Source organism: Mytilus californianus, unplaced genomic scaffold, assembly GCF_021869535.1.
Source record: "Mytilus californianus isolate M0D057914Y unplaced genomic scaffold, xbMytCali1.0.p SCAF_5, whole genome shotgun sequence".
Lineage (NCBI taxonomy): Eukaryota > Metazoa > Mollusca > Bivalvia > Mytilida > Mytilidae > Mytilus > Mytilus californianus.
This window is the reverse complement of record NW_026262701.1, coordinates 59,303,261-59,329,432: the sequence shown is the minus strand read 5'-3', so window position 1 is coordinate 59,329,432 and position 26,172 is coordinate 59,303,261. Positions and strand designations below refer to the sequence as shown.

General features: G+C 32.1%; 2 protein-coding genes across 4 annotated transcripts in view; both read right to left on the bottom strand.

Annotated features, from left to right (window-relative positions):
• Positions 1–15,959: 15,959 nt before the first annotated feature.
• Positions 15,960–17,628, bottom strand: LOC127701172 (NF-kappa-B inhibitor alpha-like). Its single transcript, XM_052204997.1, has one exon. It carries the CDS (start codon positions 17,364–17,366, stop codon positions 16,188–16,190), a length of 1,179 nt encoding a protein of 392 aa, XP_052060957.1. The 5' UTR covers positions 17,367–17,628; the 3' UTR covers positions 15,960–16,187.
• A 5,289-nt stretch (positions 17,629–22,917) lies between these two features.
• LOC127701137 (uncharacterized) overlaps positions 22,918–26,172 on the bottom strand; it is a 54,599-nt gene continuing 51,344 nt past the window's right edge. For all 3 annotated transcript variants that reach the window (XM_052204934.1, XM_052204935.1, XM_052204937.1), the window contains 2 exons: positions 25,400–25,561; positions 22,918–24,075 (listed from right to left, as the gene is read on the bottom strand). In XM_052204934.1, the coding sequence (XP_052060894.1) occupies positions 23,804–24,075; positions 25,400–25,561 (434 nt within the window). In that variant the 3' untranslated portion in view covers positions 22,918–23,803. The remainder of the gene's footprint in view (positions 24,076–25,399; positions 25,562–26,172) is intronic.

The window sequence follows — 26,172 nt, the reverse complement described above, 5'->3', positions numbered from 1 at the left end:
ACATAACATTCAGTATAATAAATTAAATAACACGTATCTGAGAGGGTGATAGAGCAGATTGTTACCCCTCGAAAAGACATTGTCAACCTTGGCTTCGCCTCAGTTGACAATGTTTTCTTGGGGTAACAATCTGCTCTATCACCCTCTCAGCTATTTGTTATTTGTATACTGTTCTTCGTTTATTGTTTTGTCATAAATTATGTCATTCATTTTTCAGTAGTCTAAATGTTGGAAACCTAATAATATCAAATGTTGGAAGCAATGAGACCAAAATAATGTAAAAGAAGGTCAAAACCAACCAATCGGTGAACACTTGTGTTTTGTGGTTTTAAAATACATTGTGAAAGATAATATTAATATGGCTAGAGTTATATGGAAAACAAATTGTATGTTGCATTTACTTGCGTTATGGTGCCACTCTGTAGCAGAAAACTCAAGCTTACTATATCTTTATTTTGTATTGATATGTCAATGTATTTTAACCTATACCAACCGTATAATAAAATGTGTTTGCACAATTGGACATCTCCTGAAAACTTGGAAGTATTCTTTATGCTAAAATGCACGAAAGTTGACTTTTCGGTTGTATCTATAGAACTCAAATCCTCACGTCGAAAAATTAGTGAGGCCCACTCTTGGCGTCCCTTAGAAAATCTATCCAAATAAACATAGACGGGAAATTGCAGGTTTTGAGAAGCCATATTTTTAAGAACTGTAGTAGCACAGCAGATGGAAGACGTCCATTCTAGTGCAATCGAAAACGTGTGACAAACTGTTTCTTCATTTAAATTTGATCAACACGAGGAAGCGCTATTGTATTCTTACTTTTTAAAATAAGCTTTGTCATGATTAACAGATATAATGGTGTTCTAGTTTTAAACCTTGTCGGAAAACCCATTAAATTGAGTTTTGGTTTCAGTTGAGTATAAATGAACTGTCAGCTATCGAGGTCTATTCATTTAAAAATTAACGATGATATCGTATGATATAATATGCAGCTATTCAATAATTAAATGCTACCAGAAAAAAAGTAAAACAAACATTAAATTGACGTCATTCGGAACAATATAACTTTGAGCCACATACAATTCCTAACTTCTACTTATGTCGCGAATATAGTTACATTCAAACAACTTGTTTCGTTGTCATATACAGAAATAATACAAGCAAATGTATAGATATCTAAGCATTTTTAGAAATCTTTATCACTAGTTGTGTTTATACACTAGTGCACACAGGGTTGGCGCGCCGCAAACATGTTTAACCCTATCACATTCTGTTGTGCCTGTGTCAAGTAAGGTCCCTGTAATTCAGTGGTTGTCATTTGTTGCTGTATATCATATTTGTTTTTCGTATATTGATTTTTACATAAATCAGGCCGTTAGTTTTCTCGTTTCAATTGCTTTTACATTTTCATTACTTCGGAGCCTTTTATAGATTGCCATGCGGTATGAAGTTGCTAATTCTTTACCTCATTTGGGCTAAAGTGGCGAGTTTTCTCATTGACAATCATATCACAACTTCTTATTTTCATACACAGAAATTTTGTTGTTGTCTTAGTTTATAATCATTACACGTGTGTTGCATGCGTTTACAAGCGATAAGATCATTGTCCAAAATATGTATACAGATACAAGCGCTCATTAGTTGAACAGAGCTGCTTGATCTTCCGGAGCACCTGATTTCACAAATGGTTCTTCATAGGGTACGAGTTGCTCGATCTTATGTTGTATATGTAGTGTTTTATTAATCCTGTTGATTATCCTTTTGGTCGCTTTTCCACTTAGCTCAACCATTCTAAAGAAAACGGTTGGATGGATTTGGCATTTTTATTATTTGTTTGGTTTATATGAACATGATGGTGTCTGTTTTTTTTTAACTTTTTACTTTGATATACTTGCTCACTAAGGTTCTTTGATATATAATTCCTTTAGTAATTTCTACTTCCTCAATTGTATAAATAACTAACAGTTCCAGGATTGGCTTACTGAATAATTAAAAGAAGATGAAAACAGTTTTAAGTAAAGATTGTAGACCATTCCTTGTGCTAACTATAGAGACCTAGATAAATTATGTACATGTATGCAAGGACGGACGAGAACCATACAATGAGTTATAATATACTTGTAACCGGGCTATTGTGACTGTATATAATATAAATATGTCAGCAGGGTTTAAGAACATTTGTTGTTCGACCTATTAGTCAAATGCATTTTGTAATATATACTTTTTCACTTTTTTGGTCTTTTGGAAAATGTTGTTTGTGCTGTATTTAGACCCCTCTAACAAGAAATTTTTTTTGCATGCATGTACACGTATAAAAATTGCGGTTTTTATCCAACGCAATCATAGGTTTGAACGTTGTTTTCAATTTAGACTTATTTATATTTTTCGTTTGGGCTTGTATTATATTTGCCTTCGGGTTTATATGATCCGTTCATCCTATTTTGACTCCTCAAAATTCAAGAGTCTATCCTAAATTGAGGTAAATTGTATGGCTTTCCAAATACTGTTTCGATTCCTAACATCACTGAAGAGACATTAATTGTCGAAATTCGGATATGGTGTACAAAAACCTTTGCACCTTTTGTTTGCGGTATATCATCTTTTCCGCAAGTTTATTGTTTTCTGTTTTATTAGTATTAAATTTATAATTAAGATCCATTTATTACATCGGTGATCCGTTTATTTGGCAATCGCCAATGGCAGTCAGCAGGGTTTAAGAACATTTGTTGTTCGACCTGTTAGTCATATGCGTTTTGTTAAATATACTTTTTCACTTTTTTGGTCTTTTGGAAAATGTTGTTTGTGCTGTATTTAGACCCCTCTAACAAGAAATTTGTTTTGCATGCACGCGTATAAAAATTGCGGTTTTTATCCAACGCAATCATAGGTTTGAACGTTGTTTTCAATTTAGACTTATTAATATAAATATGTAATGGCATTCTTAATTCATATCGTTGTCTTTCAAAGTACAAACATGCATATATCTTTATTTTATTTCTTAAATTCTCATCCGTAACTATTTAAGGACATTTACAATATTAATTAGTTAATCAACAGTCAATTCCTTTAATGGCGATGAAATATGATGCGGTGCAGTGTGACAAGCACTGAATGTACATCCTTTTATTCCGGACCAGGACGTTCTCGCACTATCCGGAAATTGTTGTACGTTTTATTTCAACTTTGAGTTTTATTTTTTCCCCTCTTTACTACAACCTGTCCTAAAATGGAAACCTGGCCACATGGTTACATGAAATTCTTCACATTCTCTTAACAAATTGACATCAAAATAAAAATGAATGAAGAAATTGTCATGCGTGTGAACCGCTTTTCCGAATTTACCTCAATAGGAACGCTCAAAGTCGAATATGTGAAAGCCAAGGATGCATAAGAACAAAAATAGTTGAAGGGCTATAAAAAAAAATAATAGCCAAATCCATGTCAGGTCAACTTACATGAGGGAGTGGAAACTTTAGTTTCTTTATAATTTTAAATTTATAGACGGACAATTTAAGAAATAATTACTCCAATACATTATGTATTTTTCAACAAAGGATATCTTGGCAGGATTTGAAATTGTGCAATACTTAATGAAGTAAAGACATTTTCCCGATGTTTGTCCAAATTTTAACCACAAGGGCTACTGTGGTTGTATCTCATGATGGGGTGATCTTGTAAAGAAAATATTTTGTCAGTTTTCCCTTTCAAAGTGCAAGAGAAGTCTCAAAATTGAAAGCAAATGTATGTAGATTAAAATTGACTTATATTACAACTGGTACCGTTTTTGACAGTATTGTGTCTTGATTATTACTGAAATTTTGTTGATTTAAGAAGATTTTGTTTATTGGCTCACCTCACTTTTTAAGCCGAGTGAACTATTGTCATAACCTTGCGTCCGCCGTCGGCGTTCGTTTGTCTGTAAATTTGTATTTACATTTCCATCTTCAATCATAAACACCAGGTCTATTTCAACCAAATTTAGCGGGAATAATGTTTTGTGTCCTTTTAAACGATCCTCAGAATGCTCCAATCAGATGGAAAAACATCAGTTCTCAAAACACTTCTCATCTAAAACTACCTGACGAGCATCTAAAACTACCTGGCGAACATCTTAAACTACCTCGCGAAATGTTTTAAACTTTAAAGGATTGATTAATGGTAAACACTCTAACACATTACTCATTAAAGATACGAGGCTTATAATTGTGTACGCCAGATGCAAGTTTCGTCTACATAAAACTCACCAGAGACGCTCGAATCAAAACAGTTACATGGCCAAATAAAATACGAAAAAGAGAGGCCAAATATACCAAAGGGATATTCAAACTCATAAGTCAAAATCATACTGGCAATGGCATGGCAAACATTAAAAACTATCAAAAGAAAACCAATATACAAAACACAACATAGAAAACTAACGTTTGAGCAACACGAACCCCACCAAAATGCGGGGTTGATCTCAGGTGCTCCGGAAGGGTAAGCAGATCCTAATCCACATGCGACATCCGTCATGTTACTCCCATAAGATACGAAGTTTCTGTTGTATTTCTTTTCGATCTGTACTCCTAGGAGCATTGGAGCATATAATCTAAGGAAAAAAAAGTTGCTTAAACTTAAAAATTTAATATTGAATAAGGTTTTTAAAAAGGGTTGTGTGGTTCATTTTTTATGACATTGCGTCACATCTCAATTCATGGGCTTATTCAAAATTAAGAACATGGTCAAAGGCTGGCTTGAGCAAAACGTTAATATTTACATCTTTTACGAAGTTTTATGGTGATGACGGGGCCTGGCTTTTTTTCACCTGCCCTGAATGAAATGAAGAAATAAAAAGACTTTCCATACACCCTCCACATTTGGCTCAGACTTGCAAAGTCAGAGTATATAATAAAAAGAGGAAACTTTCTGATATTGTTCAAAGGGATCTGTGTGTTATTTTTGTTAGAATCGCTTCTAGTGTTCATGTTTTCAACATATCAGAAAAAAAATGAAGAGATTTCCTAAAATATCTACAGACATTACCCAAACTGATTTCCGAGATGGTTTCATGAGAACCGTCATGTGAGGCAAATAGATAAAAACAATAAGAGGGGCGTTATTTTTATCATCATTTCTTAAGAATTTTAAGAGTTTGGAACTTGCAGTTTCAGGGGATAAATATCCAGAATTGTTTCCGGTTTTCACATTTTGTTCAATAGTTATTATGAGGCAAAAAATCAAGCCGAATTTTTATTACTAGACCTTCCTTTACTATACATGTGTTACAAAGGTAGTAGTTTGAACTTTCAGAGGATATAATAAAAAAAAATGAAACAGCAATCATTCAATCGGTCTTTATTAAATTAATGTCTGTTGGTACTGATATGTGTTACAAAGGGAATTTTGCTTATTTGCGTCTCTACGTTCTTTTCAGAGCGGAAATATCGTACACGTTTAAAATCACGTTAGGGGGTTATAAAACGGAAATCATTAAACAGTATAAGATAGAGCTAACAGGATGAAGTTTGTTCAATAAATGTTAAAATGCATTTACAAACGGTTCTTCCAGTTGAATTTATAACGCAAACATATTACTAAAAAACAACCGGGTCGATTGAAATATAATACATTAACATTCGAAAAGATTAAATGTGAACTTTTACATATACATATCTATTATGAAATTTAAAGGTACCGTTTCAATTTGAATAAGAAGGGAATTTACCATTTTTTCTTCGGCTTAAAATTGCTAAACCTTTGGAACATAATATCAATTGTAAACCCTTACTTAAATTAGACAAAGGTGGCTATGTTGTTTTGTTTTGTTTTTTATTTTTTAGAACAAAATAAATGAACTCGAATGGTAAAATGTAGTCATGATGTTTGATTAAGATAAGCCAGATTATAATTATGCAGATGAAATCTGTGTGCAACCGTGTGAAGGGGGGGTCGGAAACCACTCAAATTAAAGAAAAGTCAAGTGAGTTATCGCCGTAATCTCTTTGCGACCGCCATGGTCGTCCCAGTTCGACCCTAAACTTTTCACATATTCATCTTCGACCCTAAATAAATGGGCTTATTCAAACAAACTTGATAGAAATGATGCATGGCGGCCCTTTCAAACGACGAGTTGATTCCGATCAGACGAAAAAAGATCGCCAGATGAAATCTTTGATTTTCATTGGCCCGTTTTCAAAACAACTACATTACGAAATGGTTTGCAATCGTAGCTGTTGTTATATTTTTTTCTGCCTAAAGTATTCTATGTGACCGATTCGTGATCATTGAGTCTCTAATTTCCAACGTCTAAGGTCAAAAAGCTCAGTGCGTTGTCAAACTTGAAAATTAATAAGGTCTTTCAACAATGTTGCGTTTTATATGATTAATAACATGATATTGCGCTATATGTCAATTTATGTGCCTGTCCAAAGTCAGCAACTTAGTTAGTGATTGGCTTGAACAATATATTAACACGTTTTCTATTACCAAATTTGGTGTTGATGACAGGGCCCCGCCATTTTTTATCTGACCGGAATGAAATGAAGAAATATAAACGTTCATACTTTACTCCTATCATGCACGTTTGGTTCATATTAACCAAAACAGAGTATGAAAGTAGAAAAATACTTTCTAAAATTGTTACGAAAGATTGCTGTCATCTTGTCTTCAACATATCATAACAGAAGGAAGAGATTTCTTAAAATATCTTCAGAGATCATCGAAAAGGCTGATTTCCCAAATGGTTTCATTACAATTTTATATGTATGCCAATTGATCAAAACAGCATGAGGGGCGTTCAAAAAATGCGATTGTTATCCTTTTTTTTTGTAATTTGAAAGGAATTGACCATGCAGTTTCAAGGGAATATCAGAAAAATTCCCTTTCGTGGCAAAATCAAGAATTATCCTTCGGTTGGCACGTTTTGTTCAAACTTAATGAGACAAGAAATTTTCTTAAAAGACCTTCTATGAAGTACAGTTTAAATATAGATAGTAGTTTCAGATTATATAATGGAAATATGGAGCAGCAATCATTCAATCATTATATCTTTGTTACTGATATATACATTCAGTGCAAAGGGAAATTTGTTTCTAGGCGTCCCTACGTGCAACGTCCTTTTTAGTATACACCTGACAGGTTGGAAGTATCATTCATGTTTATCATCACGTCAAGTGGTTGTAAAAAGGAAGTGATTAAAGAGTATATGTAATGATGAAGTTAAAAAAATGAAAACAACAAATATGTCTATAAAGTGTGTTTAAAAAATTAAATGGAAAATATATATTTAAACGCCACGGTTCTTCCAATTGCATAATGGAAACATATACATGTAACTAAATATAGCCGGGTCACTTGAAATATAATACATTGATATTTGAAAAGATTTTACTTATACGTTTACATATATATTATGAAATTTAAAGGGAAGTTCACTGTACCATATAAATTTGAACTAAAAGGGAATTTCCCCGGTAGTCTTAATTGTAATGAAATTAATATTAGAAAGTACTTCAATGATTTCTGAATAACAAAAAAAAAAAACACTTCATGGAAGTTATTTAATAAAATCTAGAGCAACACGTCTGGGCGATTGTGGTGGCAAGAGAGCCACTACTTATTTAGATTTAAGTGGCAATACATTACTTTTTATCATTTAAAAAACAACGATATTAATAATCTTTATTGTCAAAAAAACAAATTTAACATGTTTGTGACAAAATAAAAATACACTCATATATAAATCAATTGTTAGTGGACTCGAAAGATGCAAAAATAAAATACATGACATTTTATTCGAAATAGATTGAATTGGATTTGGGTAACAGGCTAAGCCTTTGCAGGTCCTCTCCATACAACAACATATATTATTTCAAACAAGTTAATTTCAAGTTTCAAGATTTATTCAACTAGTAATTAAAGACCCCTTGCATAAAGGCCTCCAGGGCCACGGTATGCGAGTTAAAAAAAATAACATATTAACACATACAGTAAGGAAAATTGATAAACATGTGATAAAATATGAATAAACATATAATAAATGCATGATAAATGAGAGAAAAATGAGAGACAACATATGTGTTACTTTGAAACTGATAGCACAATTTTACAAAATTTTGCGAAGTTGTGAATGTTAGAGCGATGATCTCTGTTAAATAATGTGTTAAACTTATCTATATATTGGGTCTGCAGGGATATAAAGGAAAAAACACTTTTTTCATCTCAGATGCAAAATATTCACATTCACCACTTTCCGAATCGTTCCCTTTCAATTGGAATTTTACTATTCAAACATCGACAATGGCAAAATCCTTCACAAGTCAACTTGTAGTATTGAAAACAACAACACACACACTCAAAATTATTCATTTCAAAATGAAGGTATCATGATAGCTGACTGGAAGAATGCTTCGAATAATTAACTTGAATGATGTTATATTGTTTGCTAGGTATAACAAATATTGATAAAAAAAGCAAATACATGAGATTAAGTGCCAGTCTTTGTAAGAATCGGGCAATTTAGAAGAATTTCAAAACAAGGCCGAAAAAAAAACCCACCGACCTAACCATCCTATTATGAAGTTACCATCATCCTGGTAGGTCTTTCGTTTCTGCGTGTCTGGAAATTCGAGAACTCTCTAGGAAACTTTTGGTTAGAATGATAGCAAATTACGGAGTTAGCTCCCCTTAATTGTTAATTTCTGGTGCATTTGAACCAAATAATATCTTGAAATACCAAAACAGGAAAAGGAAACGAATGTTATATTCTTGCAACATTGTACATTTGGAACATAGATTAATGTAACCTTGAGTGGGTATTTGTTTGTCGTGTTTTCACCACTGCCTGATTCTTAGGCAGATTGTCACTTATAAAAGTATATATGCAAATTGATAAGATACATGATGGACTACTACTCAATTGACACTTACTACTCGAAGTCAGAGACATCCAATACCATTAATTGCTTTATATAGTATCTCTTTGTCTGAGCACATTGTGTTTAAAGAACAACTCAAAATTCAATGTTTATTCATTGTTTTTTCTTGCTTAACGTTCATTGGCTAATATTTCATGCATTTTCAGGACAAGCAATGCAAAGAAGAATATGCAGCCGTGCTGTGGAAAGACCAGCGATCAACTTACGAGAAAAAAATACTCTTAAGTCATGAACATTTCAGTATAACTTACGATCAAGTTTTATCGTACAATTTTTTTGCCGTGTGAAAAGAGCCCCAGGTTATTAATATGCACGTAGGAAACAGTTGAATAAATACTAAAATAGTGTAAACTGATGATGTTTTGCTACCTTGCATTCCAATTATTCATTTTAATAAAGGAATATTTCGTTCCAACATTAGGGAGAAATGCATGGTCCATCCTTTAATGGATGTGTCTTTGTAAATGCTAATTAGCTCTTTTAAATTCAAAAGTGCAGATAGTTGTGGTAGATTTAAAATTAAGTTTATATAGGGTAATTTTACATAGATTGCCGACCACAAGTTCTGGGTGCGTAAAGGTCTTTGTAATCTCTTATAACAATATTTAAATCCAACTGGTTAAGAATATCAAAGTTCTTCAGCTACTACTTAAAATTCTTAATTAGAAAGTCGTCGTTGTTATTGTCATAATATATATGAGGGTCTAGAAGGTGGTCCCTCAGTTCTGTATTCTTTATTTTTTACGCCATTTTTCTCTCTTATTTACATTTTTAGCTCACTATTTGTTTGTCTATTATTCTTTCTATTCTTTATTTTTGGTCCATTATTATCTATTCTGTAAACCATATACAATGTATATGACCTACATAAGTAAAAGTGTCACATTTACCTTTCGCAGTATATGAAATATGTTATTGATATCACTTAGCAAAAGCCCACCTGGGAAATCCAGGTAATAAGTTCAAAGTAATTATAGAGCCAGGTACATATTTATGTAGAACGAAAAACAATATTTTTTTATTCTTTCGATCAATAAACAAATATGTTTACACAACTAGTCATGTGTTGTTTATTTATGATTCAATATGTTGATTACAAACTGATGATGAAACCTTTGATTATATAAACTAATCTGTTTGGATATATATAAATATGTCTTAATAAAGGAAAACCTCTCAGAAGCAAAATAGATCATAAATAAGCAAAACCCAATTATTGCTAAGCTGTATTAAAAATTACATTGTACAACAATTTATATCATGAATAAAACATTACTGTTTATAGTAGGAAAGAGAAGTTTGTGAGTCGAACGTACAAAGGTGTCGGAGCAAAACTAAAATAAAAAGTATTATGATTACTGGTAATAAATGCACTAAAAAGGCATCCAGTATCCCCTATCTTTGTTTTACTCACATTGACAAAATCTGAAAATTGTTAAAACCTACTAATTCTCGAATATCAATTATCTATGAATAATATTCTGACACAAATTATCTTTTTTTATATATATATTTCAATTAGGCAAAATGTTGACGACAATATTGCAAATTTTACATTTCGTTTTTGTAAAATTATGTGTCAACCTAAATGAATTAATCTGTATTCGAAAGATAATATATAGCTCTGCTTCCCATTGAATTTTAGTATTGGCTAAAGATTTCCTTCATATACAATATTTGGATAAGTACTTTAAAATTTGCAAAAAATCTGTCAAAATTACAGTTTTGAATCATCTTTATACATTTCTACATAAAGAAATGCCTGTACCAAGTCAGGAATATGACAGTTGTTTTCCATTCGTTTGATGTGTTTGAGCTTTTGATTTTGCCGTTTGATAAGGGACTTTCCGTTTGGAATTTTCCTTGGCGTTCGCTATTTTCGTTATTTTACTTTTTAAGCATTTATAATTTGTCACATGTTCTAAAGTACATCCAAATTTTACAAAACTTTATAGAACACATTTAAATCTATGCAAATGTGTTGAATTTTAGAAAATATTGAAGGACTTGAAAATGGGCCTGGTGTGAAATAATTTCAAGCCAGTAAACTTGATATTTGGTGTTGTTAGAAAGATCTTTGGTAATCTCAAATAAATATTATTTAACCATTATTTTTTATACTTTTTTGGATAATTTAGGGCTTGAAATATTGTATACACCCTAGATCGTATCATGTCTTTAAAGTATTTGGTGTCGTTGAGTTGCTGTCCATTGACGTGCATCCCTTACCTTCATTTCTTCGTAAACTAGTCATAACACCACCTTTTTCAGATCATATTTTATTATCTGTAGACTTTTCCCAATACAAAACGTATTGCACTTGACTTGAAGGTTTGTCAGGTTTATAATCTACACTCCGTGCTTAACAACGAGTTTTCAAATGTTACCAATGTGTTTCTATTTAAGTACAATGGACCTTAAGAAAATTTAAACTCAATTATTCGAGCGGGAATTTAAATCTCATGTCAATGTTATATCAAGGCATTTCATCTCCCTTACATCTTTCAATGCAAATAGAAACTAGATGTATTTTTCGGTATTTCCAATATCATATAAAAATCCAGTGTTTGCTGGATGGTAATTGCTCAATTTTCCAATAAATTATTGATAAGGAACAAAGATTCAGAAATAGTTTGTCGGCTAATAAATATCTTATTAATCTCAGATACCGTGTTCTAAAATAGCTACATTAGTCTTTACTTAGCTATTAAGAAAGCGTATTTTAGTCTGTAATTGAATTTTCGTAAGATCCTGCGGATGTTCAACGCTATTTAGTTTTAATTGATCACTATCACTATGTTTTCATCGTCGTAGTATTATATCTATGACTGAACTTGACAGATTTCTGCAAATTATGTTGGAATTCAATGAAATTTTTGTCGTTTAAACTAAACGATTACATCGATTTGGTACAAATTCAGAAATCCGATGTTAAAACTTGTTTACATTGTTATATCTGTTCCAAAGAAGACCACAAATGCATTAAACACAAGAAGGTTCAACCTGTACAACGTATATTTACACTCTCTGTCACAATCAGTTTAATATTATATTTAGTTTGCAGTCATGTTCTTTAAGTTACGGTTTATTCGTTTTTGTAGGATAAGTTTTGGTTGTCTGTCAGTGAGTTCGTTTTTTGTTTGTTTTCATTGCCAGGTGTTGTCGTCCAAATCTTCGGTGTTAATATGATGTGGTGCTAGTTTCGGTTAAAGTACTTAAAATAGTTAGGAAATTATCGTTTAATCAATTGTCAAGCTTCGTCTTATGAAATTTTAAAATACAATCTTTATCAGTTTTCTGTGAAAGGGTAGTAGTATTTTACTCTATAGTATTACATGTTTTTTATTTATTGATTTGTGTATACACATAAATGTTTGAATTTTAACCATTCAAAACGTGAAGCTAAGTATATATAGGGCAATGGATACGGGGCTGGGACAGGAGTTGTGAGTCTTCACTACTATTTCCATTTTGTTCTCATCATAATACTCCCCTCTTTCATCATCTTTTGCAGGTCTGCATTCCAGTCACTAGCTCAGTTCAAAGTCCCTTTATCTAATTAAATATTTTCCTTCCACGCTAACCGGTCGAGTTATGGGGCTACATATGTGGTTAAAGCATAGACTTTTTACTCCACTCCTTACGTTGCATTGGTGCCCTTCAAAATCCTGTATCCGCAACTGCATGACTTTCCATCTCAAATCAGATCAGAAAATCTACGAAATTATTTTGCGTGGTCTGCTAAAAATAAATTAATTGAAGTGAAGTTTGTTGTGTTGTAAAAAATTACAAACGCCTGTATTTTCCAGTCAATTTAGTTTGAATGAAATGGTTTCCCCTGCAAAATGGCGCCAACTATGTTATTAAACAAAGTTGAGGGAATTCCGTTATGTTTGAGTGGTTATTCCAGTTTCTATTACCGTGTGTGCGGCAAACAAGCAGTTGTACAACATTTTTGTGAAAATGTTTTTTCCGTTACAAATTACACACTTAAAATTCTTTTGAATTGCAGTCATATATAAACAATTGGTTACTAGTAATCCAGTTCAAGTGTTTATGTAACATTAGAGCGTCATCATAGTGTATACCTCATGACGAAGCTTTGGGTGGTACTTTGACCCGAGCTTTGACCAAGAATAATTATATGCCGTGAAGGCAACAGGTTTGGCGTTGTTCAGTTGGCTACACCTAAGCTCTACGTTCTTTTTCTACGAATTAAAGTTAGCAAATGATACGTCAAGTCATCAAAAAAATTTAAACAGTAAACAACAACTGCATGTTATGTACATATATGAATTCATGTGTTTTTTTAAATTATTTTTGTGATGTATTATGTAATGTGCTATTTTGTTTTCATGTTTGCCATCAACTCCATTGGGGTATAATAGTCCATTATTTTCAATAAAATTATAGTAAACTTTTATGAAGTTTGTAAGCCTAGCTGTAATACTGTTGACACACTGTTAACGATTTTGGCGGCAAATCAGAGTTCTCGAAAAGTGGTGGTTCAAAGGTTTTGCAAAGAACCTACACAATTTAGAAACAATAGCGAGGACCTCAACGACAACAAGAGAATAAATATTTCGAGAACACTGGGCAAACTTTGAAAATCCAATGAAACAAATACATTGTATGAATGAACTTTTTGCAAGTAAGACACAATTCAACAAAAAAATAATCTTAATTGAAACATTGGTAGTGGAACGAATTCATTTACTAGTATATCCTTCGTTTGTAGCGTTCCATCACGGTCATGCAGTGGTGGCCTAGCCTCTTGTGAATATTGGTACACATGTAGATCGAATAACTCCGGACAAGTTCACCAATATTTTAACTTCAACCACAGTTCGGTTATATATCTGAATCAACGATAATTGTTTTTGCAAATATCCCCGAGAGTTATATTTGTAGTATGAGAGTAAGATTTTTGCATCTGTCAACAACTATCGTATCAATTCCATTGTTATGGTCATTTGCAGTTGCAGATCCATGATTTTAAAGGGCACCAAAGCAACTTAAGGTGCGGAATTTGTAAAAAGTCTATAATTAAACCATATGTGTAATTCCATTAGAGGACCCGCCAAACTCTGATTTGCCATGGATTAGTCTAATCTACCTTGTAGGACATCCGGATGAATTTTGTGAAAATTTCTGATCACGTCTGTTCCTTTAGTGTTGTTTTAGCACTTGTAAATTGATTCGATATTCAGAAACATAAAAAAATATTTGTTTACTATCAAAACACACAAAATGCTTACCATGGTAAGATTCAGAACATTAAAAATGGCCCTGACTGGCGTCTATTGGTGAAATAATTATTTCATTGAACTCTTTAAATAAATGTTACTTTAATGTATCAATCTGAATTTTCATCATTTAAGTGTTCAGTCATACGTATTAACATGGGAATAAAAAAGTGAAGGTCGTACGATGGAAGTAAAATGAAAATTTTAATACTTCCATGGTCGTTCTCATACTTGAAACTTCTTGGACAATATATCAGATGTCGTAGATCTCGTTTTCTCGTGCTATCTCTCCCCCCCCCATTATCTTCAATGCGTTCCTTAAATGTTTACGAGCACATATTTCATTAAAACCCATTTTAAACACTTTAGGTGAAAACAGTTTCTATTACCTTTAAAATGTATAACACCGTTTTCATTGTCTGGAGCCAGCGAAATATAATACTATTGTATTATGTCGCTGCTGAAGCTTAATATCAGTATAAAATATGAATGACATAAAGATCTAATTTCCAAATACATGTTGTCTAGCCTTAAAAATACATTTGCGCCAGTCGGGTCAATATCATGTTTATCCTTTGTACATGTGGGAGTCTTTTAATAGGATGGTTCGTGCATCGTATGCACGCGACCTTGATTCCCACTGCATTTAAAATTACTGCAGAAGCTATATTTCATTCACGCATAACTGATTACATATGGCTTGTGTGATTCTTGAAGCTGTGCTGATGTGTCAAGTTACAATTGTAAGGTTGGCTTGTTAAATGAGTCATTGATCAATATTAAGAGAACAAAGTCCAATTATGGTTTTGCATATGACTCTGGCTAGTTTCTCAGATGTGACAAATGCGGCGCACTTTGTCCTTCCTGAAACTTACATGAAATTGATTTCATTTACATACTCATGCACTGTACACATGCAAGTTTAAACCTGTTTTAATAACTGTTAAATAATGATAAGCAGATGTGACCTAAATAGCATGTGTTGAACTTTAAAAAGCAGGGCGAATTAAATTTCCATCTAGTTTTTCTTTGTTACTGATAATTTTAAATATAAAAGGTGAATGCACTTTGCTAGAGAAAATTGTATGAACAAAGTACAACTTTGACATTAACCCAACAAAATATCTGCTGATCAATATATAGACAAGTGTCTACACCATAGCCAAAAAGTGAAGAAAACTGTTTTTGCTCCAAAGTCAGAAAATCAGTATAATTACTCATTGCTGAAGACAATACAGTGAGTCAGACTATTTTTTTTTCTTATAACTCCACAGAATAATGTACCTGTATATACTTGGGACATTATCTCAAGTAAATATAGATGTAAAACTAGTTTTTCCAATTACTTTTCATTTTAAGGTTATTCCTGTTTCTGTGTACCATTCCTGTTGATCTTATTTGTTTTCTATTGGTTTATTTTTTGGTGTAAATTTTTAGACATATAACATAGAATATGTCTATGAATAGTTTTTTGGTTGTTTTGTTTGATTTTTATTTGTTTTCCTTATACGCATATATTCTTAGCCACTTTATGAAAACTTTGAATTCCCAAGATACATTTAGTAAAATAAAAAATACCAATTTTAAATGTGCTCATTACAAATTTAACTATCACTTCAACATAGCCAAATCCAGAACAGATTTTTAGAAACCAAGAGAGCTGCTTTACTGGTCCCATAGACAATTATACCACCTTATTATATATATAATTACTTCTTCATAGAATATCCTACAAGTATCAACACTTGTGTAAAACTGATAAAACTCAAATATCATAAATAACATACAAAAGTTTTCAATATCAAACTTTTAATACTAGTATGAAATCTATCTACACAGATGATCCATTTTCTTACACAATCAAAGTGAAAAAACAGTGGAATCTGTTTAAGTTAGTAAAAATAAATACATTTACATATTTATATGAACATTTTAATTTTGTCAGCAGTATGAACAACCTGTTAATGAAAAATTCCTGAGATTTGAATAAAGAAAAGTCAAATTTTGTACAGTTTAAAGTTTACATATCATCGTCCTCGCTTGAATTTGGACTACCAGTCAAACTAAGATTTCCAAATGATGCACCGGCTCGCTTCAATTTTTCAAGAATTTCAGTGTTTTTACGATAATGAGACAAAAGCATTGGAGTTGTTCCATTATAGAGTTTATTGTCAATGTTTGTGTCTCTACGCGATAGCAAGTAACTGACCATTTCTGAATTGTTTTGGTCGATGGCCATATGGAGTACTGTAGCTCCACATTTACATTCTTTTGTATTTACTTGAGCTCCTTTTGAAATCAATACTTTCATAATGTTCAGTTGTCCATTGAGTGCTGATTCGTGTAAACATGTATATCCACTTGAATTTCTAATTTCAAGATTCTGGGGAACTTGTCTTACAGGAATTCTGTATTCATTAAGATGCGTTTCACTTAGTTCAATAGGCCGCAATAAAACTGAAACCATTTCTATATCCCCGAGACGGCATGCAATATGAAGTGGCGTATCACCATTGCAGTCCTGAATTTCAATATCGGCACCTCCAACCATTAACCTCCTTGCAATCTCTATCCGATGAGTTAAAGCTGCCAAATGTAAAGGTGTTTGCCACATATCGTTATTTTGAATGTCCAACCAGACACAGCCTGGTGCAAGCTTGATAAACTCTGAGACGAGTTGTGTTTGTCCCTCTAAAATTGCAATGTTCAATAAGGTATCACCATCCTCGTCTTTTCCATATACGACCATAGCTTCTGGCGTTACTCTGTCGGAATCAATTGAACTGCAACTAGATCCCAATGAATCTAAAGAATTGATTCTCATATCCCCAAGACGCTCTGAAATATCACCAATCTGAGTCTTTCCCTCAACATTAGAGGCTATTTCACATGAAATGTCATCTTCAATTTCGACTGATTTAAGTGATTTGCCGATTGCACTGTCAACTGAATCTAGTCCAACACCACTATCTTTTGCATTAAAAGAGTCAAAGTTGTGTGTTGATTTAGCCATGCTGGAAATTTGTGTTATTTCACGTCTAAGTTCTAAATCACTTTTAAATCCTTGTATCGAACTAGATGAATTAACTGAACTGTATGATGAATAAGCAGAGTCAAATCTTTCATCAGTTTGATGTTTTAATAATTGTTCACCATCAGTCTCGATATCTCCACCTTTATGACGACAATGAGCATCCATACTTTTCTGTGTAAAATTATATTCAAAATGTCCGACTATAGCTTGTAGTTGCTTTGTGTTTACTTCTCGAAAGAAATTAACTTTGTAAATAAATTGTACAACGCTGTCGATTAAATTCTGTTTTAAAACTGGAATATCTAATGGAAATCCTTTACTTTAAAAACGAACAACAATAGCCGGTCTGGAAAATCCAAGTAATTTAGATCAGTCACCTTTTGCGTGTCATTCAATCAATCGAGGAAGTTTCGAAGGGGGTTTCCCATCTGGTTTTCCCCTGTCGGTTATTGAGGTCAAACGAGAGGCACTTACGGGAAATATACTTATTTCATTTACACAACAGAGAAGAGAAACTGTGGGAAACTACAAATTAAGAATTATTTTGATGAATTTTGGAATTCGGAATTAATCTTTTTACATTTTCATATGTTATTATAATGGAAATAAACTGTATGCAATATTGCTTATTAAAAACAAACAAGGTTTTCCCATTGGTATGTAATGTAAATATATTATTTAATTTAATACAGATAACAATGCCCAAGGTTTATTAAGTAGAATGTATTTCAATTACATACATGTATTCAGTTATGCCAGAGATCTGGTTATACACAACAGTTGTTGACTGCATTCAGTCACACGTAAACAATACAGACGGGAAGTGTATGGAATTATCCAGTTTTAAGCTGATGAACGATGGAGACATTTCTTGCATTTTCGCGAACGACCAGGAATGTTAAAAGCATATTCAGTATTATTTAGTCAACCATTGACCTAAGCTAGACAAGGATGATCGTTTGCAGGAAAAAAAAATGTCTCATGATCGTATATAAACTGAGAAATTATCATTAAAGATATATAATGATTATATGATGTCTCTGGTCAGTAACTATAGCAGAATAAAAAATAATTTACAGGGGCTTGGCTAATATGTCGTGGGATTCAGTGGAGGAGGCTAGTGGTCAAAATCCTAGAATTTTGTAAACAATTTTTCCAAGCAAATTAATCACAGCTTCATGCCCTTCCCGGCAAACAACCGTAAATATCATGTCATGCAGTAGTCAGCTTATCTTGCATCACACCCTGACTTCATGGCATTTTTGATTGGGATGGGGGTACCCGAGAAAAGTAAATTACCATCTTGTTTAGTCTAAGCCCCGTCAATCATCGGCGAGTATTTATACCAAAATTATCTTGGAACAGAAAGGCTGAAAATGGACCAATAGATAAATGTATTCAATGAGTCCGAGCTGATACAGACGGACACCCGGTTATGTCCGTCCCGTTGCTCACTTGAAAAAAATGGTGCAAATATATACGCAATTTCATTTTCTTCATGCGCAATTTTTGCGGTTAAACTAGGTTCAGTTTTTGCCGAAAAATTTAAACGAATTTATCCTAGATCATAGCTTGAAGCTTGTTTAAGTTCATATATATTCACAATAGTCTAAACCTCTTTACATTCTTGGACCTAATAATGTTATAGTAGGTACCAGATTCTAGTCAGTAAGATTACGCTGCTATTTCTTTTTACAGACGGCCGAATTGAATATATAACTTCTGAACAGTCTGCTTTCATTTTTTTCATGCTTACCTTTTGACTCGCGTGTGGTTAATTACTTTGCTGATAAATCTATCGGCGTTTATTTAAAAAAAAACGAATAGATAAACAAAGTCCACTAAAAAACTACATATACACCCGAACCCCACCAAGTACCGGGTGTTGGTCCAATGCGTCAAGGAAGGTTAAGCAAGATTTGAAATCTTCATTCTTCACTTGCTTGGACCTAATATACTGAACCAGCCTGTTAGTTCCTAGAAAATTTTGGTAAAAGCTACGATCAATTTTAATAATAAGACTTTTTGATATCATTTCATTTCAATAAAAACAATATCTTGGGTTCATTGAACATAAAGAGCCGTAACTGGTTTAGGTTTTAATTATGAAAGTTTAAAATTAGTATGTGTTTACATCATGAGAAGCTTCAACCGTTTGAATAAGAATAAGAATAAGAATTTTATTAGTTTAAAATCCAAACAATAGGATTGTTACTAAATAAACACCGTTTGTGATAGAAGGGAAGCAACTCCTGTCAACCTGAATTACTGTACGTATTGTCGGCACATATGTACATAAACATTGGCTTTGGAAAGCACTTACAACCAATTAAACTAAATAAACACAAGCTAATTTTGCTGTCCGTTATAACAGAGATATAAAATACATCGCAACTCGTTGTATTATATGTCTATGGAGCGGAATCAGAGTCAAAAATACTTATTTACGTATATACATAATTATTTCTGTATATGCGCAATTCAATTTACGTATATATAGATAAGATAAATATATATATATACAAATATCGAATTACGTATATACGTAAGTCGAATTCGCTGTATACGCAAATAGAATTTCGTATATAGTGTACGTAAATAAGTATTTTTGACGTTGATTCAGCACCATATATGTCTCTGGTTATAAATCAGACATAGAATTGGATAACCCCAAGCCCCTTTCAATATGGCTGGATCTGCGCCTAAACCCTATTGACGGTACATCCATGGCACTCATTGGAAAAGACACAGTTAATTATGCAGACATTCGTGCCATTTATCACTTATTATTACAAAATAATGTAATAATAAGTGATGTTCAATTATTTATACACCACCGTCTAAAGAGAACAGGGGCGTAGCTCAATATACACTTACACACCATGACATGCACTTCATCTCAACGTAGAAAATTTTGAGAAATGAAAAATAATTAAGATATATAATTGATATTTTAGCTTATTGCTATTGTCTTAAACTAGTCTATTGCTACTGGTCATTAAATATATTGGTTAAGGTTCATTAAATTTTGAAACGTATTGTGTTTATTGTGATCACTTAATTGCATCCTCTCTTTTGGCCTTACATGAAAAATAAGGACGCAAAACTGTAGTTTCTTTTGGGCAGGCCTGTTTCTGTTTTTCACGCGATTGGATTTTTAAAGGGAAGTCTCCTTACAAATATTTTGTTACACATACAGCTTTTTTTGGGCTTTGGCAAGCCGAACATCAGTATAAACGGCTTTAAACTCAGACATTATAATACTACATTATCCGATCGAAGTTGAACAAAGAAACTTACTCCTTACTTCCCCTTTTTGTTTGTTTTCATAATTTTTCATTAAATAATTGTTGTTTATAAGTATTGTCCCTCTACTCTCATTATTTTCTTACATCTTCTCTCTGTCTACCATTGATTCCGCAAAAAAAAAGTTTGGTGCTTTCATCCATGTTAACACCAACATAAGGAGTTGTCTATCTTCGACTTAATTGAAGATCTTGTCCTACTGATAATTTTTCATATTTCTTTCCATAGTTTCTTCAAAAATCACAAAATAAGAAAAATCGTCATTTAAGATCAAGAACTCCTATAAGGAGTGGACTGATGATTTAAGGAATGTTGACTTTTCCAGATCTGATTTTTTCTTATTCTTTATAAAAATTCTCCCTCTCTCTATCAATTAAAGGTTTTGAAAAAAAACCTCACAAAAGTGGATGAAATTCGTTAATCAAGGGCAATAACTCCTACAAGGAGTTAACTGACGATTTTTGCAATGAAGACTTACTAGTGTGTAAATTGTCTCCTAATGATCCCTTTTTCAAAACATTTTCATTCTATTTATTAGAGTTTCCACAAAAACACAAAATCGGTAGAAATCTTCAGTCAAGGGCAGTGACTCATGTAAGTTGATTTTGTCAATGTTGACAGATTAGTAGATCTTGTGATCACTTTTGCCTTTACAATTTTCTCTCTATCTACTAATGCTTTCGAAAAAAAAGAGGGAAAAAAGGGAAAACACATCCATCATTCAAGGGAAAAAACTGCAACATGGAGTCAATTGAAATTCACTCACCAATGTTAACAAGACCTCTCAACAACCCTATATTCACTCTCACGAAGTTCAGAAGCAAATAGCCAGCTTCACACAGGACTTACATTGCATTTCAAAATTTATAAAATTTAATAAATGTTACTTTTGGCTGTGATAGGAGTGTGTTGTTTTCAAGTGGATTGGAATTATATGTATTAGTCAACTAATTTGTCAAAATACTGGTTGGTTCTTGATTTTCAAGAATCTATTTAATGTCAAATTATCTTTTTTTATTAAGGGTTGCCACCAAGTTTGAAAATTGATCATATCATCAACCACAATTACTTTAGAGGATGATAAATTTCTGCATCTACTGTCAAATTCTTACAACAGCAATTTTTCCATTGGTAAGGTGGTCAAAACAGAAAGTGCAATTTCATCATTCTATTCTATTTTTTTTTTTTGTGAACATTAAATAATGTTCAAAACAACTTCTTGAAACAATGAAAATAACACTTTATAACTTTGGGTGCGTCAAAAAAGCACTTTTCTGGATTTAGCTTCGTAACCAAAACTTGGAAAGCTGGGGATGTATAAAGCTGTCATAATTAGGTAATATATAGGTATCATAGATAAGCATATATAAGTAGCTAAATGACCCAGGTGAATACATGTACATGTACAGTTGAAAAATCTATAGAAAACATTTCATAAGATACTCTATAAACATACCTACCAACTTATCAAAATTGCCATGGGGGATTTTAAGCGCAAGAGGACCTTATAATCCTCTCATTTTGTTATAAGTGTTTTTAATCTACTACTATATTGTTTGAATGAGTATGTATTTGCTTAAATACCCTTTTAACTCATTTGAATGTCTGTTTTGAGGTGTTCATTTTATATAATAAAGAATTTCAAAATTCAGATCAACACCTCTCAAGGGAAATCCCCAATAAATCGTGAAAGTAGGGCTGCCCTAAGAATATATTTGGCATGGTGTCTTTCCATTTAGTTTATGGGTCTTACAGATGAAAATATAATTACTTCTTCTTTCTGTCTTTTAGTCCTTTTAGTTGCTGGCCTCATGGCAAGCCCTCTTGATGACTAACTGTATTTCTCAAAAGGGAACACATTATGGTTTCTTTGAAACATTTTAACTTACATAAAGGACAAACACTCTTTCAAATACTATACATGCAATTAGTCATCAAAATTATATAACTTTTGGTGTATCATACTAAGAAATATATGTATATACCAAATATGAAACTCAACTCAGAAGAAGTTTAGCATTAAATTCCCCATATTCTCCAAACTGGGAAATTTGAAAAACTACAGGGGTGTTTAAACGACCTTGACTACCCACATGTTCAGATCCAGCCTACAACTTTTTTGTATTAAATATTATTTATTTTAACCATTATGTACATAATGCAGTTTAAGAAACAAAAATGTAAGAACGTATTAATGAAATGACAATAAAAAAAAGCTTGAATGAAAAAAAAATAAAAAAAATACTGATTTTTTAAAACAAGGAAAAAACAAAAATATTTTGACAATTCTAACAAAAATAAATAAATAAATGATTAATTTGATAAACAGACAAGGGTAATGGAAGTACCACATTGCAGTAAAGATAATTTGATCTTTATAATTGTCCTGTAAAACAGAATAAAACAACTCTGACAATTTTAAGTTGAAGTTTTATTAGTGAAGTTATTCTTGTTTTTTTTATATTTTGGTGAACACCTTAATGCACAGAAGCAAATTTTGACAAGGTAAACTTTTCATAAAACAAATTAAGTTTGACAGATAAATGCTATGCTGGATTTTCATGTATTTTTATTTCTCATGCAACAGTTGAAAAACCTTTTCGTCAAATACCTGGATTTTTTAATGTTAAGTAAATATAAATGGTCTGGATTGTTATATATTTAGTAAATATAAACAATTTTATATAATTCAATGTAAAGCTCAAAGAAACTTTGAAATATATTAAACAATAAAGAAGACAACAACATAGTTTATATTTAACAAGGTGTAAGATGGTTAATTGATGTGAGTACAGTAAAACCTGTTCAAATAATAACAGAAAACCAGTGTTGTTGTTATTTTAATCAATCCACATTTGATGGATGAGTCAAAATCCTAATCTGCTTTTGTAATTGGCATTCCTTTATAAAAATCTTAAGCAACTGGCACTGCTATTGTTGCATTGAATCGGTTGTCATGAAAGATTGTGTTGTCTTGAAATTTGTGCTTCAATCCGCTATGGAGAAATATTTTTTTCAAACTTCACAACTATATTATTCAATGAAAAGTACACCAAATGTAATGTAGATGAATGATAATACAACAATTTTATTTTTTTCTTCTTGTAATGAATTAAAATATTAGTACACATATATATTTACATGAAAAAAACACAGATGTTCCTGTCACATGAATACTATTTAACAGTACTCCTGTGCATTCTCTGTTTTGTGAGCACTCACTTCACACAAATATTACCGGGTAATGCTTGATAAAATGTCTATGTATACGTATGCAAATATGAACAACAAATATTTTAAAATCTTAAATATCTGGACAAGTCGTCCCGCCTCATTTTATGTAAAGCATTAGATAAAACAACATTTGTTGCAGCATCTCCGTTAAGTTCTTGCCACTTTTTGACCATCTGATATGTAACTTCGTGCATTCCTTCCTTACGATAGTCCTCAACAACTTGCTCTACTGCATTATAGGGTACTTTCAGCTGTCTCCCTAAATTACGATAGTCTCCATGTATTTTTGCGGCTATTTTATCTATTTCTAATTTTGTTGGTGGTCTTTCATTACCTATAATAAAAAATAGAATATAAGAGGTCCTATTTTTCACCATGAGGTATGTTTAAGAAAAAAAAAGGTCAATTAAGGATTGTCACGAAATAGAAGTTCCTTCATAATATAAGTTCCAAATGGAAAAAGTATTCTGGAATATTATTTCCAGTGGAATAAATATTAGTATTACTGTATATGTTCCTAACGGTACAAATGGTATAGAATATTTGTTCCAACAGGAACAGATATTATGACATTGTTTATAACAAAGTTTCTAGTGGAACATCTGTTAGGCGGAACACATATACGTTTGACAGGATGACCATGGCACAAAAACTCCATAAATTTTCTGATGGCTTTGTCTGAACTGGTTTCTGGTAGTTTTTGTACATTTTTTTGTTTGAAATAAAGTTCTATTTAACATTCTGTGATTTGATTTCACCATTTATAAAACTAATATTTCCATAGATTGTACTCACAGTTCCCCTACAAGATCAGGATAAATATAGCATAACCCATGGTAAAATAACATTTCAATAGCTCCTTAAGTACTCAAGTATTTATACATTCGTTCCTTTCAAATTTTTGGGTTTTAGTGTTCCCGATGAAGGTTTAACAGGAAAGCACTTTGGACGCACCAAATTTATAAAGTGTTATTATTATGTTGAAAAATACATGTAATGACATTTCACCTTTATGACAATTGGATGACATAAAAAAATAGAATTTACAAAAAAAGAATTCTACTTTTTGACTTCATAGCTAAATTTAAGGATTCTCAATAAAACCCTAAGTACATACAAATTCATTTTTACAAACATGAAATTTTATTTAGATCAGGCTATTACATTTTTCTAAAACTTCTAAAATTTTTGTACTTTTCATAGGAAAGTGTTAATAAAATATATGAGCAAAACACTCATTTTATTGACAAAATATTTCAACCAAATTTCAAACCTGAACAAATTTTCATTTTTTTCACTTTACCTGGGAAGATTTTCCTTGGCCTTGGAACCAAAAGAAGAATAGTAGTAGGAATTCTAGAAAACTTATTGTTCCAAGAATAAATTTATCTTAAAAGAGAAATTATTACTGATGCATATAGTTGAAATATTAAAGTAAAATATTTCCATCAATTTAAAATAAAGAGATGTGTTTGATTGCCAATGAGATAACTATCATCCAGCGCCCAAATAACATGAATCTAAGCTACTGTAGGTTACCGTACTTCCTTAAACAATGAACAAAACCCATTCCATATAGTCATTTATGAAAGGCCAGACATGACAAAATGATTGTTTTGAATTCAATTTGATCATACTTACTAGGTGATCATACTTACTTGGAGGTTGATATGTTTTATCATATGAGCTATCTGGCATATAATCATCATCATCGCTGTCATCAAAATGCCGACCAATGTGCATTACATTCTTGTCTCCAACTTGCATGTTGGGTACTTTTGCACTTTTACCAAAAAATAGTTTGGTTAGTCCTCCAAATACTGAAATAAGAGATCAAGAATCTTACTATAGATACCGCATTAATATTCTGAGGTCATTTTTATTAATCAAATATAGTTTTTTTGTTTGAAACTATGGATTTTTGCAAAACTTTGAATAAATCTGTATTTATTTGTGACCCTTACCATGCAAGCTATGGCCTTAATATTATGGCCTCTAACTCCAAATGTTGTTTTTTTTTTGTCTCAAATTGCTCTCAAATTTGAATTTTGAAAAATTGAAATTGTAGAAAAATGGTAATTCTGGAGGGGAAGTCTTCCCTTCTGTGTCTGTCCCATGTAGTATAGACATCTAGAACTTCCAAAAACCATGTAAACCTACAGGAATAGAACTACTGATCATTTATAATTTGAATAATCTCAGATAAGTTTCTCTCAGACATAATCACTTTTGTAGTTTATGTGTTCACATGGGTCCACTCTCTATGTAGGTTACAGTAAGCTGCACCTATTCCTCAGTCACAGGTAAAAAAAATAAGGAAAAAAAAATCATAAAAATTGATGTTTTTTCCACCACATGGCCAAATCTAGACGTTTTTGGTGATTTTTTTTCTTGTTGATGTTTACCCAACAGCTCCTTTTCTACATGCATA

Coding starts and splice junctions, on each gene's coding strand:
- LOC127701172 (XM_052204997.1), bottom strand. CDS start 17,366: ATGGATGCTCATTGTCGTCATAAAGGTGGAGATATCGAGACTGATGGT.